Raw genomic sequence first — 18,940 nt, 5'->3', positions numbered from 1 at the left:
AGAAAACAGTGGCAGTACTGCAAAATTATTTCTATTGGCCGAATCTTCGACAGGATGTTGGGAAGTAGATCTGATCATGTACTGCCTGTGCCATTTCCAAACCGACCATTAAGAAGCACAACCTCTATACCCCGTTGCCTACCCCTAGTCGACCTTGGGAATCCATCTCCATGGATTACATGTCAGGCCTTCCTTCCACTAAACATGGAAATGACTGTGTTTTTGTGGTCGTCGACAGGTTCTCGACGATGGCCATTATGACGGCCTGCAAGAAGAATATCACAGAAGAAGCCACTGCTAAACTCTTCTTTGAACGAGTGTGGGTGCACTTTGGGATCCCACAGTCTATCATCTCAGATCAGGACAGTCGGTTTCTCAGCACATTTTGGTCCAGTCTCTGGTCAATGTTGAACACCAAACTCACGAAGTCCACAGCCTTCCATCCTCAAACTGATGGCCAGACAGAGGTTGTCAATAGGATGATTGTGCACATTCTGCGCATGTATAACTCAAAGCATCCACGCACATGGGACGAGAGCCTCCCCTATGTTTAGCACAGCTACAACCAAGCTCTTCACAGCTCCACTGGCCATAGCCCTTTTCAGGTGGGTTTGGGATTCCAGCCACTATGCCCCATTGATGTGGCCATGCCACATGCAGCTACTCACATGAATTCAGCTCATGTCCAGTCTGAAACAGATAAGGCCACCAGCTTCATTGAGCGCATCCAACATATTCGCCAGCAGGTCCATGACATTCTTGAGAAATCAAATGCCAAGTACAAGCAGCGACATGATCAACATCGGGTGCCACACAAGTTTCAGGTGGGCGACAAAGTCTGGTTGCATTTGTAGAAGGAACGCCTTACTGGAGCCTATCGGAAATTGCGACCACTCTGATATGGTCCTTACACCATTACTAAGGCCATGGGAGACAATGCATTTGAGCTCAGCATTCCCCCATTCCTTGCCTGCACCCAGTGTTCAATGTGGACCGCCTTCGGCCATACTTTCCACCATTGCTAGACACATCCGACATTGCAGAACAACTCAAACCCACAGAATTAAATCCAGATTGCATGGAACAAGCTGCAACTGATCGGATCATGGACACACAGATCAAGAACACTCGCCAACAGAATATCCAACTGTATCGAGTCGTCAAAGCAGGCCAACTCCTTCAGCAGGGCAAGTGGCTCACCAGGGAACAAGTTCAGCAGAAGTTTCCTCATCTCATGGAGGAGCTCAACGCAATGGGGACCATTGCTTCCTAAGGGGGGAGGAATGATCCAGGTGGATATTGGTGGCCACCTGCCAAGTCCACCTGGACCCCCACCATTGTCTTTCTCAGCATTTTCAGTTTCCTTAATTGTAGCACAACTTACTATTTTTAGCAGTTTTTCGGGTCCTGAACTTCCGAAGCCATTTTGAGGCCCTAAATGACGTTTTTTGGGGAATTCGGGGGCAACATGGGTCCATGAATGGACCAATGTTGCATATTCCAACAATGATAGTGTTCGGATAGATCTTTCTAATGAGCTATTGTACGCGTCAAACGGAGATCATATGCCAAAGTTACGACCCCGGGAAATTGATGTACCAATTTACCCCCAAACGGGGCCCACAGTTTGGTGTTTCATCTCCTAGGGTTAGGTTTTGGAATGTTAAGGGTTTTCCATTGTTTCGAAACAATAAATAGGCCTTCGAGCCTCATTGTAACACAGTTCAGAGGCATGTAGCCATCACATCTCTTCTCAGAGATAAGCTACCATCGCCCTAGCTGCTTTATTTCCATTTCTGGTTGTAAGCATATTTCAGTATTTTCCATTAATGAAATGAAGTATTATTTCCGCTGCATCTTTGTGTATATGGTTATCTCTGTAATTTGTTGCGTTCCTGTTTAAATCCGGATCACAAAGGGAGGACATGTGGGTCTGTTGTGCTACCAAAACCCTAATATAGGTGAATCATTCTTCAACAAAATATTTGCCGACAGCCAAGAGGGTCTGTAGCGGCTTCTTGGGAAAACATGGGGGCTTTCTTATTGAAAATTAATTGATGCAGTGGCAAAATAATAGCATGACATATTTTATAGAAATGGGGTACATAATGGGATTCCCAAATTTGCTTATGGTTGAGATGGATAGGGTAGGGGTCCTGCAAGGTCCATTTCCAACCCATGATTGGAAATTTAGTGCAGAAACAAATGGCGTCCATAATGTAGGCACTAAAATAGAATGGAGGAAGGTTCTCTGGAGAGGAGGATCTCTTCTATCGATATTCGGTGATGATGGTGGCTAGATTATTAGATAGGATGGTGGCCCAATTCATGATGTGGGAATTAACACAGGCATCAATCAGAGGAATCCATTCTATGGAAAACTTAGCATTATTAGGTAACCCATATAGCCTACATAACATAGCAGCTGCATAGTTGTAGGGGTTCGCCAAAGAGGCTATAGGATACATACCCGATTTATCAAATTTGAACTTGTTCTCGAGTACTCTCCAGCCATGAATCATCTTGAGGGGTTCTTCGTTCTTCTTTGCAAAGTTGGCCATGTATGTCTTATCATATATATCCTGAGGGTCAGGTATATGGTACATTTGCTTCAGGCCCTCTGCTCTGAATGACCCCATGAGTTCCATTCTCGAATTCCTGAATTGCCTATCTTCAATGGTGAGGTTTTCCACCACCCACCTAATCATATCAGTGTATGGGAGGATTTTTTCTCTCGCTCCTATCCTATGAAGGAAAGAACAGGTAGCATCCTTGAATTGGAGTTCTGAAGGTCTTATTGAATCAGTTGTTTCTCTTGTGACAGTAATCTTGGGACGCTCGTCCTCAAGCCTATTGTATATGACCTCCCAAGTTGTTGCACCCATGTCAGCACTGCAGACTGTATCAGAGAATATAGGAGACATTTCTGTAAGCTCGGACTCTGCAATGCTCAACTTTTTTTGTTTCTGCATCCCCTTCCGCAATGACATATCTTTTATAGCTTGCCTGAAATGGACAAGATATATCAATGCAGATAATATTGGGCGATTAAGGCTGAAAGCTTCGTGAAAAGACTTTGAATCATGGGAGGATTTCAAATGAGATACCCAGCATTAACTAACCATAACTTGCAAAATCATTACCTTTCCTCAGTCCGCTAAATATTAATTACCTTGTCAAACCGTTCATTATTATATTTAAAACACAATTACTTCCCACGCTTGTTGCTTGATTCGCGCATCATATTTTTTAAAACAATGTTATATAGCGTTACCTATTCATAATGCGAAATGCGATTGCGGATATCGCAATATCGCATTTTGCAAATCATTGGCGGATGACATTGTGGCAGGTCATATTTACTTGCGACTATTGCGAAATGTGATTGCGACTTCTTAAGGGGTTTTGATCAGTATGTCGCAGCAAGAGGTTTGATCGCATATCGCAATTTCTTTAAGGTGTTTATGATCATCACATGAAAAAATGTGATTTTCAATGGGGATCCTAAACTTGGGTCATTCTAAGAGTTTTTTCAAGGCAATTTCTTAGAGTTAGGATTTATTTTCTAAAGACTAAAAAATTTAAAAATGGTCCCCATTTATATGTCTAACATTAGCTATTGCTATACATAAATGGGGGGGTTGTTTCATAGTACAACAAGTTGGAAGATCCTTATCATTTTTTATGAGTTTGGTCTCCCCTATTATCTTTGATATAGGGTTGGAAGATCTTTACCTTAGTGGTAAATCGATCTCCCTTACGATGATTCTTCTTATTTAGATTGAGACATCATTGTTTAGCTGAGATGAAGGTCATGGAACTTGACCTGGAGACCAGTAGGGTTTGGAGAATATTTACCCTTGCAGTGAATCGATCTCCCCTACCGTCGGTTGTGGATTATTCTTCTTTTATGACACGAGATGAGACTTATGATGCAGATGGAAATTCCTCCCTAACTGAGAGGGAGTGTTGAAAATTGGGGCATATATGGGACGAATTCAAATTGGTTAAAGGAAAATATTAATTTTAATGTGGTTTTCGCACTCCTCTTTGAGGTGACAAATTTATTTGGGCAAGAAATCTTCTAGACAATCCATCAAAGATCTCAAGTCAAGTTATTATGTGGCAAACAATGATTTATTTGAATTTATTGTGGCACAAGTTCAAGTCGGCCTCTCAACATCTCATGTCGGCTTGCCCAAGGGACGTGACCCTTCATAGGTGGCAACAACTATAAATAGGCATCAATCTTCCTCCATTTGGAACAATTGAACTCGTATTTATGTGGAAGATTTCATATGGTTTTGAGGCAGCTCACACTAATTCTTGTGGTTCGTTTTTCTCTATGGCTCGCAATAGTATCTCTGTGACTCACAATACCCAGTGGTTGGTAATCTTTTGTGGCTCGCATTGTTATTTCTAGACAATGCACTATACTCCAATGGCTCGCTTTATCTCACATTAGCTCGCATTGTCTCCACAGTGGCTCACATCAGTTTCTCTGTGGCTCGTGTAGTATATTTGTAGCTTGCACCATTCACAGTGCCTCGCATCTCTTTGAGATTCGCATTGTATCTCTGAGATTCATATGGCATTCTTTGTGGACAAAGATTGTATGGCATAAGTCTATATGGTATTCTATGTGGACAAGATCATATGGTATTCTTTGTGGACAAGATTGTATAGCATATGTTTGTGGCTTCATAACAAGATCATATGGTATTCTCTGTGGACAAAATTGTATAGCATTCCCTGTGACTCGCAATAGTTTCTTTATTGCTCACACTCATTCTTTGTGGCTTGCTTTGGTTATATTATATGTTGGCAATGATACTTGTGATGACAATATGGTTGACCTAATGATGTATAACCTTTGATATGGCAGTGAACTTGGCATAGCAGTGACCTTTGTATGGCAATGATCTTTGATATAACAGTGGTCTTAACATGACAGTGACTTTGTTCTATGACAATGACCTAATTATGTATGATTGTGATCTTCATGACGACGCCTTTGATATGTGATATAGAGATCTACATGACAGTGACCTTGTTGCATAACAGTGATTTTGTGTATGACTGTGACAGTGATCCTCATGATAGTGCCTTTGATATGAGATCTACATGACAATGACTCTGTTGCATAACAGTGATTTTGATGTATGACTATAATGGTGACCTTAATATGACAATAACAACAATAATCTAGATGACAGTGATAACAATAGCTCTAAAGTACTCTTGATGGCAGTGGTAACAGTAATTTGTGTGCATGTCAGATGTCAGTGACAGTTGAGTGTTATGCTCTTATGACTATGGCCACGGATACACATGCTACTTATGACAGCAATATGAAGGCCTTTGTATACTTGTCAGCTATCATCTCAAGAGGATCTAGTATGATTATGGATTGGCCCAAGAGGCCTAATGTATTGGATGTTACTTATTGTACTTTGTATCCCAGCTAAACTTTTGATGAATATCTCAGAAAAAGAATCTGGTTGGATTTCCACCCTTGTGGGGTTCTGCCCTAGTCTCTGACCTAAATCCTAGTGTCTCTATTCTGTATGCTTTTCTTCTATTGTTCCTAATTGTTCTGTTGCATTGTTGATGTTATTTTTCTCTCTACATAATTGCTAATGATGATATGATGTTATGGGGTGAATGTAATATTAAAATGTTGAAAAAGTTTAAAATTGCAATTATCTATAGCAAAGAACAATATAGCCCTAAAAAATAACATTCTTCAGATTAGACCAAAAACAATTAAAAGAATGCTTTTAAGTCTTATTTTTCTAGCGATACATATCATCAATCTGCTTCTGTTTTTCACCTTCCTTTCTCTTCAAAATGTTTGCATCATATTCCATGCATGCCTAACTAACAACACCAAGCCCATGCTGCTTGGGGAATAAAGCTCTGACCAGACGGAAAGAAAGGTCACAATTGCTGGTAAACAAATGTCATACTTCTGCTACAATCTGTGTCCATAACCAACTTTGACACGTTCACAATTTAGACCACAGAGTATTTTGAAAGATTCATAAAACCAGGGAAATACATTCTACTCTCGAATTATGTATTTTATGAGCATAAAAATTGTTAAGAGCAATTTCTACAAGCTAGTAGATAAATTACATTAATTTAAATCTAATGAACTTTCTCATTTTCAGATGCAGTTTTGTTTCTTGTGCAATCAAGCGAAATCATTTTCATCTTCTTGCCAAACTTCACAGATTACAAGCTCTATATGACTCCAAGATGGTTCAAACATTATATACTAGAGGCACTTTATTCAAAACCAGGGGCTTATTATTTAATGAGGATGTAATTGGTTAGATTCATATGTTTTATTGAAGTTATTAACAAATGGCTGTGTGAACTAAGTGAAAAAATCCTCAGCATGAGTTAGCCTGCTTTCTTATAATAGCTAAAACTTGCTGCATGTTTGTCTGTTTCTACAACTGTCTGTTGTTTCATCCGTAATGCGTTTCCATTCTCGATTAGATGAATGGTTAACCAAAATTTTTCATTCCTGGTTGGAACCCAGAGGGATGTAAATACCACTAACTGGGATCCTCCTAATGTCATAAAATTCATGTATATGCGTGCATGGAATTGGGCTATTTTCTTTTTCTGAAACTGGAGTGTACCTCCCAAGCCACAGCGAGAACATGGATGCCTAATAAAGCATGGAGATATGTTTGAGCTCTGACCGTTACCAGCTCAAAACAAAAAGGCAGATCTTTATCACATTGCTCCAAAGAAACAGAGTTACCATGGAAGGTATCAAGAAGTAATGCACGTCAGTATGGAATATGTAAACTTTCCAGTCAGTATCATTGAATTCTACATCCTCAAGAGATCTATTAACTTGGTTATCTTTAATCTGATGAATTTCAACTGATACAAAGTAATGAATTATGATGGCTAGTGTGCTATGCCACCACAACTCGACATTTACAAATTCCAGCAAAGTAATGAATTATGATGACCAGTGTGCTATGCCACCACAACTCAACATTTACAAATTCCAGCAAAGTAATGAATTATGATGACCAGTGTGCTATGCCACCACAATTCAACATTTACAAATTCCAGCATAGCTGGGGTATGTCTAATACCAATTCAGCACAAAAAATCGGCAAACAAACAAACGAGGTCACCCCTTGGAATCTACAAATGTGCTGTGCTTGAGATCGAGACCATCTGGGTATAGAAATATTGACATCATTTAGAACTCATTGTCTTGTATATAGTGGCTTTTAAGTATTCTAAGGCCATATTCCAAACCCAGAATAGAAAAGAATAGAAAAGCTCATATGCAGTTTACCAATCAATACTCACTACACACTTGCCCTTGCTTCTTGGTCTATTGGCTACTACTGCTCTTTGTCCTGGAGAAGAACCTACTAAACCCACTCCCATGCTTTTCAGATGAGGAAGATGATGATTTTCCCTCACCTGTATTTAATGACTTAGATAGAGCATTCCCTGCTAAGGAGCGAGGAATCCTATTTCTTTGATGTGTGGGCTTTACAGGATACTCGGTTGGTGGACTTGCTTCCGTATCAGAAGAGCTAGGTATTGTCAAGTGGCCTTCACTATAATCTGCATGCACGGGTGAGAAAGGTTCATTATTTTGATATGAATCGGGAACAGTCCTGCCAGATAATTGGTTAGATTTCTGTCTGTGATTTCCAGTGCCTGACATATCAGGTTCAGATGCCCCTGGGGCACATTGGCTGTTGGAGGCAGGACACTGTTCAAATCTTCCATTACCTTCACTGCTCTGACACAAGCAATCAGAAGCATCCAATACATGATGCCCGGAATGCTTGCTGTTTTGGGAAAGTGATTCTTGCCCTACAAAAGGAGAAGCACCTGAGCTTGATTGTCCATTTTCTATATCATATGACCAATCCATGGAGTCCTTCGGAGCAGACAGTGCTTTCAACTGTCTCTGTTGGGTCCCTATAATACTAGTGATTACCCCATTACTATTGTAGTTATACCCCTTATTTATATTGATGTACCCATGTAGTGCCCATATTGTTACTATTGTGCCACATAGAAGCCCACTATTGTTATTGTTGTGCCCTACAATATTATTATTATGTAGGCTTTGATTGTATTGGGACCACTTAGACTCCTATATATAGAAAGGAGGTATTTTCATTTGTATCATCCAAGAATTGTTCATTTATGTAATGTAAAGGAGGTTGCCCCCTCGAAGAGGCTGAATTCTAAGGCGTGAATCTCTCTTTTCTATCTTTTTTTGAGCTGGTTTCATAACATTTGGTATCAGAGCTTTGGATTCTAGGGTTTCGCTGCTCCAAACAGGTCATTGTGGCATTTTCGCTATAACTTTTTTTCTGTGACGTTTCAGAAGTCGCAAAAAAAAACCCATTTGAGAAGAAATCGCGCTGAACCTTGGGTCCAAATTTCAGATTTTTTCGCGTGATATTTGCGGAGATATGATCTGAGGAAGTTGGTCTTTTTGCAGACTCCTGAATTACACTCAAAACAGGTGACCTAGGGAAAATCGTCATAACTTTCTTTCTGAGCATCAGATTGAAATTTCGTAAGAAGGTACAGAAAGAGGACGGACTGTAGTTTTCGTTTATATATTTTTCAGAGTCAAAGGTTGAAACAGTGACACGTGGCACGTCGTACAAGTTCGCTCTACTGAACTAGTCTATAATCAAGTCACTGTGGGAGATTTCGCATAACTCTTCCTTGGAGAATCCAATTTGGGTCAGACTTGTGGCATTGGAAAGAGGACACAGAGGGCTACTACAGGTCACAAATTCAGAACTAGATGATCGGAAAGTACAGAGATACATCAGAGGCAATATCGAGCTCCTACAAAGTGAAAAAAAGGTGTGTAGATTTTCTTTAATTTTTGCTTAAGCTTGGTTTGAAAATTTATTTTGAAGGAATTCAAAGGGCATAGTAGAGAATTATTATCGGTAACTGATGCCCCGAGGAAAGAAAATGCAAACACCTAGTAAGGAACCTGAAAGCTCTAGCATGACTCATGAAGAAGAAGAAGAAATGCTACATGATATATCAAAATTACAAGAACAAGTGCAACAAATGTCACTTGCACAAAAAGCAACAAAATCTAAAATGGATGGTTTAAGGAAAGATGTAGAAGCTAATATGGATGGTGTAAAGAAAGGTGTAGAAGCTAATATGGATGGCATGGAAGCTAAAATTGATGGCATGGATGATAAGATGGATAAGTTGCTACAAGAAATAGTCACTAATGGTGAAAGAGTAGTAAAGGAAACTCATGATGAGAACAAAAGAAATGTTAATCATGATTCCATAGACTCTAATGTTGGATCGAAGACTCACCATGTTCCAAAAATCGATATGAGGAAGTTTGATGGCAAGGATCCCGCCACATGGATATTACAGATGGAGCAATTCTTCGATCTCAATAATGTGCAAAACACACAAAAGGTACGTATGGCAACTTTATATTTGGAACCAAATCAGTTTGTATGGTATCAATGGCTTTGTTCTCGTAAAAAATTTATCACTTGGGCAATTTTTACGGAAGAATTGATAGCACATTATGAGGATACAAAAAGCAACACTTTTTTTAGCCAATTGATAAGTCTCAAACAAAAGGGTTCAATAATGGAGCACATTGAGGAGTTCCAAAAATTGAACATAAGGGTAAAAGATATTCCAGAGGAGCATAGGATTGATGTGTTCATAGGGTCTTTAAAGGATAATATCCAACATGATGTGCGCCTTTGGGAACCTGATTCATTAGAGAAGGCATTCAGGTTAGCAAGAAAAATGGAAAGCAAAATTATGGCAACTAGGAAGCATACCATTCACAACTATAAAGATGGAAGTGTTGTTGCCCATAGTCTTCCACAACCTACAAGGTTGACACCACAACAATTGGAAGAAAAAAGAGCAAAAGGGCTTTGTTACAATTGTGATAGCAAATACACAAAAGGTCATAAGTGTGCTGAGAAGAAATTATTCTACATAGATTGTGAAGAGGAAGAAGAAAAGGAGCAAGAAAGGTCAAAAGAAGAGGATATATTCCAGGAACAAAGCCTAGATGAAGAACAAATAAATCCGACCATATCTTGTAATGCATTGGCGGGAATTACCACTCCTCAAACCATCAAGATAGAAGGACAAATCAAGAAGAAAAAGGTAATAGTGTTGATTGATTCAGGAAGCACCCACAATTTTATTCATTGTAGGGTAGCAAAAGAATTGAATTGCTTCCTATATCCAGCACCAGAGTGTCAAGTGATGATTGCAAATGGAGGAACAATAAATTGCTCTGGAAAGTGCCATAATATCAAGCTATCCATGGGAGAATATGTATTGACTAGCCCAATGCTTTCCATTCCAATGGGAGGTGCTGATGTTGTACTAGGAGTCCAATGGCTACAATCCTTGGGTACAATAGCTTTTAATTTTCAAGAACTTTTCATGAAATTTTTTGTGGAAGGAAAGGAAGTTGAATTAAGGGGTATTGCAGGGAAACCAGGAAAGATAATCAGCTCTAATGGTATGACAAAGCTTCTAAAAAAGGAGCAAAGAGGTGTAATTGCACAATTATGTTCGCTAGATGTTTCCACATTGGAATCATCTATTTCTCCAGATCTCCAAAAAGTCCTGGACAATCATTCCAAGGTATTTGAGACTCCCAAAGGTCTCCCACCTATGCGTGATCATGATCATGCTATTCATCTGATTCCAGGAAGTGTTCCTCCAAACATCAGGCCGTACAGATATCCCTATGTCCAAAAAAGTGAAATTGAACGTATGGTTGCAGAAATTGAGGCTGGTATAATTCAACCGAGTCAAAGTTCTTTCTCTGCTCCAGTAGTATTGGTGCACAAGAAGGATGGATCATGGCGCATGTGTCCGGATTATAGGGAGCTCAACAAGCTCACTATTAAAGATAAGTTCCCCATTCCTGTCATTGATGAATTACTGGATGAATTGCATGGATCAATTTACTTCACCAAGTTGGATCTTCGTTCAGGATATCATCAAATCAGAATGAAGATTGAAGACATTCCGAAAACGGCATTTAGAACTCATGAGGGTCATTATGAATTTTTGGTCATGCCTTTTGGCCTTACCAATGCACCTTCAACATTTCAAGGTTTGATGAATTCAATTTTCAAACCATTCCTTAGAAAATTTGTGTTAGTATTTTTTGATGATATACTAATCTACAGCAAGTCTTGGAAGGATCATGTTGAACATGTTGACAGGGTGCTACAACTATTGGAGGAGAAACAATTATATGCAAAAAGATCCAAATGTTTCTTTGGAGTCCAGGAGGTGGAATATTTGGGTCATATTGTATCTCATGAAGGAGTTAAGGTAGACCCTAGCAAAATTAAAGCCATTAAGGAATGGAAAATCCCCACATCCATAAAGCATCTGCGAGGATTTCTTGGGTTGACAGGGTATTATCGCAAGTTTGTTAAGAATTATGGGAGAATAGCAGCACCTCTAACAACATTATTGAAGAAAGATGCATTTTCATGGACTCCGGAAGCAACAAAGGCCTTTGAACATCTTAAAGAGGCAATGTGCCAAGCACCGGTCTTAGCTACACCGGACTTCACAAAAACCTTTATTGTGGAATGTGATGCTTCAGGAAATGGAATTGGTGTTGTTCTAATGCAAGATGAAAGACCCATTGCTTTTGAAAGTCGTCCAATCAAGGGAAAGTTTTTAAGCAAAGCTATTTATGAGAAGGAAATGTTGGCAATACTCCATGCACTTAAGAAATGGCGACCCTACCTAATGGGAAGACACTTCAAGGTAAAAACGGATCATGATAGCCTTAAATACTTTTTAGAACAAAGATTATCCTCTGAAGAGCAACAAAAGTGGGTCACAAAGATGTTGGGTTATGACTTTGAAATCATCTACAAAAAAGGGAAGCAAAATGTGGTGGCAGATGCACTCTCAAGAAAGGATGAGGATGTGGAAGCATTGTTGTGCGCCATTTCTATTATCCAACCAGATTGGATAAACGAAGCAAGGGAGGAATGGAAGAATGACGAAGAAGTGTGGGCACTTATTCGAAAGCTACAACAAGATTCCAGTACGTCTGATACATTTAGCTGGAAAAATGATTCGTTATGGTACAAAGATCGCTTATACCTCTGTAAGAATTCCCAGCTAAAACAAAAGATTCTTATGGAATTGCACACTTCTCCCTTAGGAGGGCACTCAGGATTTTTAAAAACTTACCACAGGGTTAAGAAGGAATTTTTTTGGGATGGCCTTAAATCAGATATTCAAAAGTTTGTGGCAGAATGTTTGGTTTGCCAACAAAATAAAGTTGAAACAATTAAGACACCGGGTCTATTACAACCTTTATCCATTCCAAGCCAACGTTGGGAGGAGGTTTCAATGGATTTTATCACAGGTTTACCCAAGTCTGAGGGAAAGAGTGTCATCATGGTGGTAGTTGACAGACTTACCAAGTATGCACACTTTTGTGCATTATCACATCCATTTAAAGCCAGTACAGTTTCTACTGCATTTATGGAAACAATTCAAAAGCTACATGGAAACCCAAAGATTATTGTAAGTGACAGAGATCCCATTTTCACTGGAAATTTTTGGACAGAATTATTTTCTTGTCTTGGTACTCAGTTAGCTCATAGCTCATCTTATCATCCTCAATCTGATGGGCAAACTGAGATAGTAAACAAATGTTTGGAAGGATATCTTCGTTGCTTTGTATCTGATAAACAGACACAATGGGTCAAATGGTTGCCTCTGGCTGAATGGTGGTATAACACTTCCTTCCATACAGCAACAAAAATGACCCCATTTATGGCACTTTATGGGTATCAACCACCATCCATCACATCATATTTAAGAGAAAATTCTAAGGTTCAGGCAGTGGAACATCACATCGAACATCAACAACAAGTCCTCCAACTCTTAAAGGATAACCTCGTGTTGGCACAGAATAGAATGAAACAACAGGCAGATCAACATCGCAGTGAAAGAAGTTTTGATGTAGGTGATTGGGTATTCCTACGGCTACAACCATATAAGCAAATGTCCCTCAAGCAAGCTAAGAAGGATAATAAATTATCACCAAAGTATTATGGTCCGTACAAGGTGTTGCAAAAGATTGGTACTATGGCATACAAATTGGAGCTTCCTGCAGCTTCTCGATTGCACCCAGTTTTCCATGTTTCATGTTTAAAGAAGGTTATAGGCGACAAGCTCCCAATTCAAACAATATTGCCAGAACTTGACGAAGAAGGAAAAATTATATTGGAACCGGAAGCAGTCACAGAAACAAGAACTCGACAGCTACGAAATCGATCAATTTCAGAGTACCTTATCAAGTGGAAGAACTTATCCGCTGAAGATTCCACATGGGAGGATGAGAATTTTATGCAGAAGTATCCAGAACTACTCAAGCGTTGAGGACAACACTTTTTTGAAGGAGAGGGGCATGTTGGGTCCCTATAATACTAGTGATTACCCCATTACTATTGTAGTTATACCCCTTATTTATATTGTTGTACCCATGTAGTGCCCATATTGTTACTATTGTGCCACATAGAATCCCACTATTGTTATTGTTGTGCCCTACAATATTATTGTTATGTAGGCTTTGATTGTATTGGGACCACTTAGACTCCTATATATAGAAAGGAGGTATTTTCATTTGTAGCATCCAAGAATTGTTCATTTATGTAATGTAAAGGAGGTTGCCCCCTCGAAGAGGCTGAATTCTAAGGCGTGGATCTCTCTTTTCTATCTTTTTTTGAACTGGTTTCATCACAGTCTCCCTAGAATAAGTATTGTTTGTTGGCACTCGGCAATCTTCTCTGCAGCGGCAGCTATCTCCCTTTGCTGCAAAAATAAACTATTCATGAGCAATATTGACCCTTATTTTTAAGACAAACTTTTAAAGCATCAGCGAAGAAAATAGCATCCTCTATTACAATAAAAGGTTAGTATATGAAAAAAAACTCTAGCACAGTTGAAATGCAGCTATTAATCCACGCTGAAATTGGAAGATTCACAGAGTTAGACAACTCATAAAATGTTAATACCTGTCTTGTCTTTAAATCATTATCTGGAACCGAGGAATGGGAACACGCCAACTCTTCATCCTTCCTGCATTCCAATAACAGAATATAATTGTAAAATTAACCTCAAGGTTTGACACTCAAACCACACTGCTTAAGCTTTATTAGACATAGTTTCCGCTTTCAAACTACTACATAGTTTCTTTTTTCACGAGACAAATAGTTGAATAGCCCGACAAGTTCAATTGATTGACACAATCAAGATTGTATTTCAGATCAAATGATAACCAGAGTACCATGCATAGCCATGGTTGCAGCATTTGCACTAACCTTTGCAGCTGTTCCTGCAGATCCTGGAACTTTGCTTCGGCATCATCATAATGTTTGTGCTCCTCTTGAAGTTCTGACTCCAAAGCCTTCACCGTTTCACACAAATGGTTCCTCTCAATTTCTGTTGCCTTCAACTGTGACTCCAACTCTGCTTTGACCGAAGTCATGGCTTCCAACTGATTTTCTGCAAGAAGGTTTGACTCCTGAGTAGAGGTTAGTTGTTCTCGTATCTTTGCCAGCATCTCCTCCATTTCAGCAAGTTTATCTTTCGTTTGTTTTAGCTCCTCTTTGGATGCCATCAATTCATTTATTAAGTTATCTTTCTCAGTCTTCACCTGTGTAAGCTCCTCTTCTAGAATTGCATGTCTAGCCAATCCAGCCTTCACCTCAGACTCTAAAGCAGTTTTTTCCGCTTGAATGACACTAAGCTCACCATCCGCATTGGGAACACTATTATACAATAATAAAGAAGGTGCACTAGAAGTTATATTTTGTTCCAGTTGGCTAGGTTTGAGATCCCCATTTTCGAAATAAATAGATTTATCAATGTCAGGTATTATACTGGAATCTCCATTTGCTTCATCCTGAGCTTCATATTCCCCAAAAGCAGGAGCACAAATTTCAGAAAGATGGGTCAATAAAGAAGATATCTCCGTAATAAGCTGTATGATCTCCACTTTGCCATGCAAAAGTTGATTTAGAGATTTTGTAAATGCCTCAACACTGGTATTGAAATCAAGCACTTTTGAGGCTGGGAGCTTCTGGGAACTTTGAGCTTTTTTTACCATATATTCTAGAAGAGTAACAACTCCAGAAACAAGACTTTCCAGCTTAGGATCAGCAACATCAATTTGAAATTTAGCATCGGAGAGAGATATATCTTCCTCTTCTTCTATCGATCTTTTGGTAAACTGAGAAGCATCTTGATTATCAAGATCGTGAGAGGGCAAAGGATTTTTTAGCAGCTGCTTAGTACAAGAGTCAGAGCCAGTGAGAACGCCACCTGCCTGTGTCATAGCACGCTTAACAACTTCCATCACTTTATGTGCGTCACCACCCTCAACATGCACCTCAAAGATGGTATCTAGCCTTGCCTGAAGACTAGCTAAAGCATTCTCATTGGCATCATTTTTAGATTGCAAGGCAGTCAGCTCCTCTTCCACAGAAGCTAGCTTTTTGGATAGATCTGAACATAGTTGATTGGCAGACTGAAGTTCTGAATCCCTTTTTGCAATAGTCTCTTCCAAAGAGGTCTTATCTTCACCTCCTACAATGCTTTTCTCACTTGAGACGTCCAATTTTCCAGTTGTCTGATCCATTTTCGGTGAAGGGAGAGAGGCCAACCTCTCCATCTCTGCAAAGTCATCCATCAAATCCACTTTTTCTGACTCCAGAGTCTTGTCACTTCTTCCTAAATCCTTTTCCTTCTTAATTTGAGATAGCTCTGAAATCAGAGCTGAGGCCCATGACTCTGCACAGCTTACCTCATCATCATTCCCATCTTCAGACATCGAGGTTAAGCTAGGTGGGTTACTTGCAGTTTGACTCCTCGGTCCTTCAATGTGCAGCTCAAGGGCAGGTTTTCTCTGTTTCTGATCATTATTTAAAACTTCCAGTTGTTTCTCGAGACTTGAGAGTTTACTTGCTGTTCTAGCACACAATGTTCTTGAAGCTTGAAGCTCGCCATTTCGCTTTGCCAAGGCCTCTTTTAGCATTTTTGTTTCTTACTCCATGGCCAATAGGCGTTCTATTAGATATTCAGATTCTTTTTGACCTTGATCTTGAGAATCATATCCAGAATCAAACGAATGAGAAACAAATGAACCACGGCCTTTGGCAGGTGACCTCCTTCTCCGGCCTTCTCCCATTTCTTTCCCTAGGGTCTCAACTTCCATCTTCATTTGAGCCAATGCAGCAGGTCCTGGCAATTTTTTCCGAACTAGACTCCGAAGTCTTTGACACTCTGCTTCTAACTTTGCAATCTTTTTAACAGCTTCTAAATGCTGCTTATTAGCTGCATCTGCACTTTTCATACTAATATTTTTTTCCTCATTGCGAATCTCAAGTTCCTTGCTGAGAACATGAAGTTCATATTTCAAGGATGACATATCATGTTCATATGATTCAATATTTACTTGGAGCACTTTAACCTCAGCCTGGGCTTGAGCTCTAGCTTCATTTAATTCTCCCACAGTTTTTGTACGTTCCTGTAATGATCTGGATATTGCAGTATTCTCTGCTCCTGCCTGAAGAAGCTGTTGTTCTAAAGCCACTATTTTGGCCTCAAATTCAAATCTGATTTTCTCCCATTCTCTAGTTTTGTTGACAATAGTTTCATGAAGTTTGTGCTCTTGCTCCTCTCTTACATGCCGAAGTTGTCTCATGCACTCTTTGAGAGCACCATCCAAATGGGCTACTCTGTCTTCAAGTACAACTTTTTGCTGCTTCAGAGACTCAGCCTGTTGTTTTGAAGCCCGTGCTTCAGCCCCTGTCTGCTCCCAACCTGCCCAGGAAACACTGTTCAATCAATTTCCAAGCATGACCACAAATAATAGGTAAAGAGCAGGTTAATAACCTAGAAATCTCTTACAGAACTAGTAGTAAATAAGGCTGTATACTAACATATGCATCCCCAAAGGAAAAGAAAATTCAAGTGAGTCTAAGAGCAGTGATTGTTAACAGGCTGATAAGTTGAAAATGCAATCTAGTATGGGTCAATTTTCAAGAGAAAATCATATCAAACTTTTGAACCACAAATCTTGATGTTTAAATGGAACAAATAACACTTAAATAAATGCTACCTGACATGAGTTCTTCTGCAACTTTCGCGTGCTCTTTCACCAAACTTTCTTTAGTATTGATCTCTGAGAGAGCTGCAGAAAGCTTTTCATTCAAACTCTTTACTTTATCCTCTGATTCTTGCAACTTTGTCATTGCCTCCTCATACATATGAGCATATTCCATAAGAGCCCTGGAGGCATCCTGTGCCTTGGAGATGCCCTGCTCAACCAAGTAAAAGAATTCAGTAAAGGTAGTCAAACTTCAAAGTTTGAACAAATTAAATAAGATGCATCAAACACACTTATCATAAGAATTAATGTCAAGTATATTCAGAAGTAAAAGTATTAGTATGATCGGTGACTTTATTAGGAAGTTAATGATTTGGCACTTTCTCAAATATGGAACCTGCTAGAGGCCCCTTTCCAGAACCATGGCCATCACTTAAAAGTTGAATGGCAACTTTTTCCAAATTTTGTAAACAATGCAGCTAGGAAATGGCATATCTATAATATATATAGATGCCAAATCAATTGTTTTCCTTCTGAATGTTTTGACCTGTACACTGCTGGCCTTTCACATTCAAGAGATCATAGATAAGATAAGATAATTTTATTGATGTCCAAGGAATGACCAAGGGATAGGTCAATGAGACTAGGAAGTGAATCTGTCATAAGTCCTGCAGAAGTGCACTCCCCAGAAGCATAAAGCAAATTCAGCTAACAAAATCAAAATGGTTTAGGCCAACGTTTGCAACATTTTTCCCCTTTGTTTTTGTCCAGCATATGGATATACAGGTATGAATATGTTGACACATAATCCATGAATCTTTTGATAAGATGAAAAAATAATTATTTGTGTGAGTTTTGATAAGATGAGAAATTATAATTAAATATTAACAGCTTGCCTCATAAGATATGATATGTCATATTCTTAAGTACTACCTGTCAGGGTGACATCGGCTATTTTAATTTTGAAGACACTGGATCACCTGTAGACATCAATATCATCTGTGTCATTTTCTTTCTCCATCCACCCTGCTGTTACCAGTTTCATATATGCTCTGATTGGGTTATTGATGATGCATTTCATATTCTGCCTAAACTCTGTGTGGGCTAAGTTCATGCTACATGCTCAGGTTAGAAGTTCCAGCACAAAAATTATGGTAATAAGTTTTATAATGGGTTCCTGCTATTTTTCTTTTACAGAGCATACACTGAGAACAATCAGGAGCTGTTAATGTTTTTCAGAAGTGTTCTTGAAATGAATACTAGATATGATGAAGTTATGATATTAGCATTCACTTTAAGTCTCATTCTAATCCAGATTGGCTTGAGAATGAAATAAGATAAGATAAGATAATTTTATTAATGTCCAACAAATGACCATAAGAGGTCAACGGGACTGTCGGTTACAATGATTACATCATGCCAAGCCGGTGGACCAAACGGTCCCCTTTAACATTTCTTTTTAAAAAGCAGAAAATACATCTACAATCTAAGTAAATGTAAATGTAGAAGCTAGAAGCTCTTGGCCTCGAAACAAAGCACTGCGATGGAGCAGAGAAGGAGAATAAGAAGAAGGAGAAGAAAAGGCAGGGGTATCCTATCCAAATCCTACTCCTAACATCCGAGGTCGAGAAAAAAAAAATGAGAGAAGCATGTCAAAGTCTGCTGTCTTGTGGGCATACTAGGCTATCGTTGCTGTCGCCTGGAGGTTCTAGGGCGCCTCCTAGGGGTGGATCCAATCCTGGAGTGCTG

At 39.3% G+C, this 18,940-nt stretch overlaps 1 protein-coding gene across 1 annotated transcript; it reads right to left on the bottom strand.

Moving 5' to 3' along the window:
- Positions 1-6,865: 6,865 nt before the first annotated feature.
- LOC149212617 (filament-like plant protein 4) lies at positions 6,866-17,444 on the bottom strand. Its single transcript, XM_089391884.1, is given in 5 exon segments — positions 6,866-7,961; positions 13,823-13,893; positions 14,097-14,160; positions 14,403-16,905; positions 17,204-17,444. Coding segments are annotated over 5 exon segments (3,390 nt in total). The 5' UTR covers positions 17,367-17,444; the 3' UTR covers positions 6,866-7,372.
- Positions 17,445-18,940: the final 1,496 nt, after the last annotated feature.

This window comes from Pinus tabuliformis, chromosome 1_1, assembly GCF_031772625.1.
Source record: "Pinus tabuliformis cultivar Carrire ecotype Pingquan chromosome 1_1, CPIR1, whole genome shotgun sequence".
In the NCBI taxonomy this organism is placed as follows: domain Eukaryota; kingdom Viridiplantae; phylum Streptophyta; class Pinopsida; order Pinales; family Pinaceae; genus Pinus; species Pinus tabuliformis.
The sequence above is the reverse complement of the archived record's forward strand: the minus strand, read 5'-3'. Positions and strand labels throughout refer to the sequence as shown.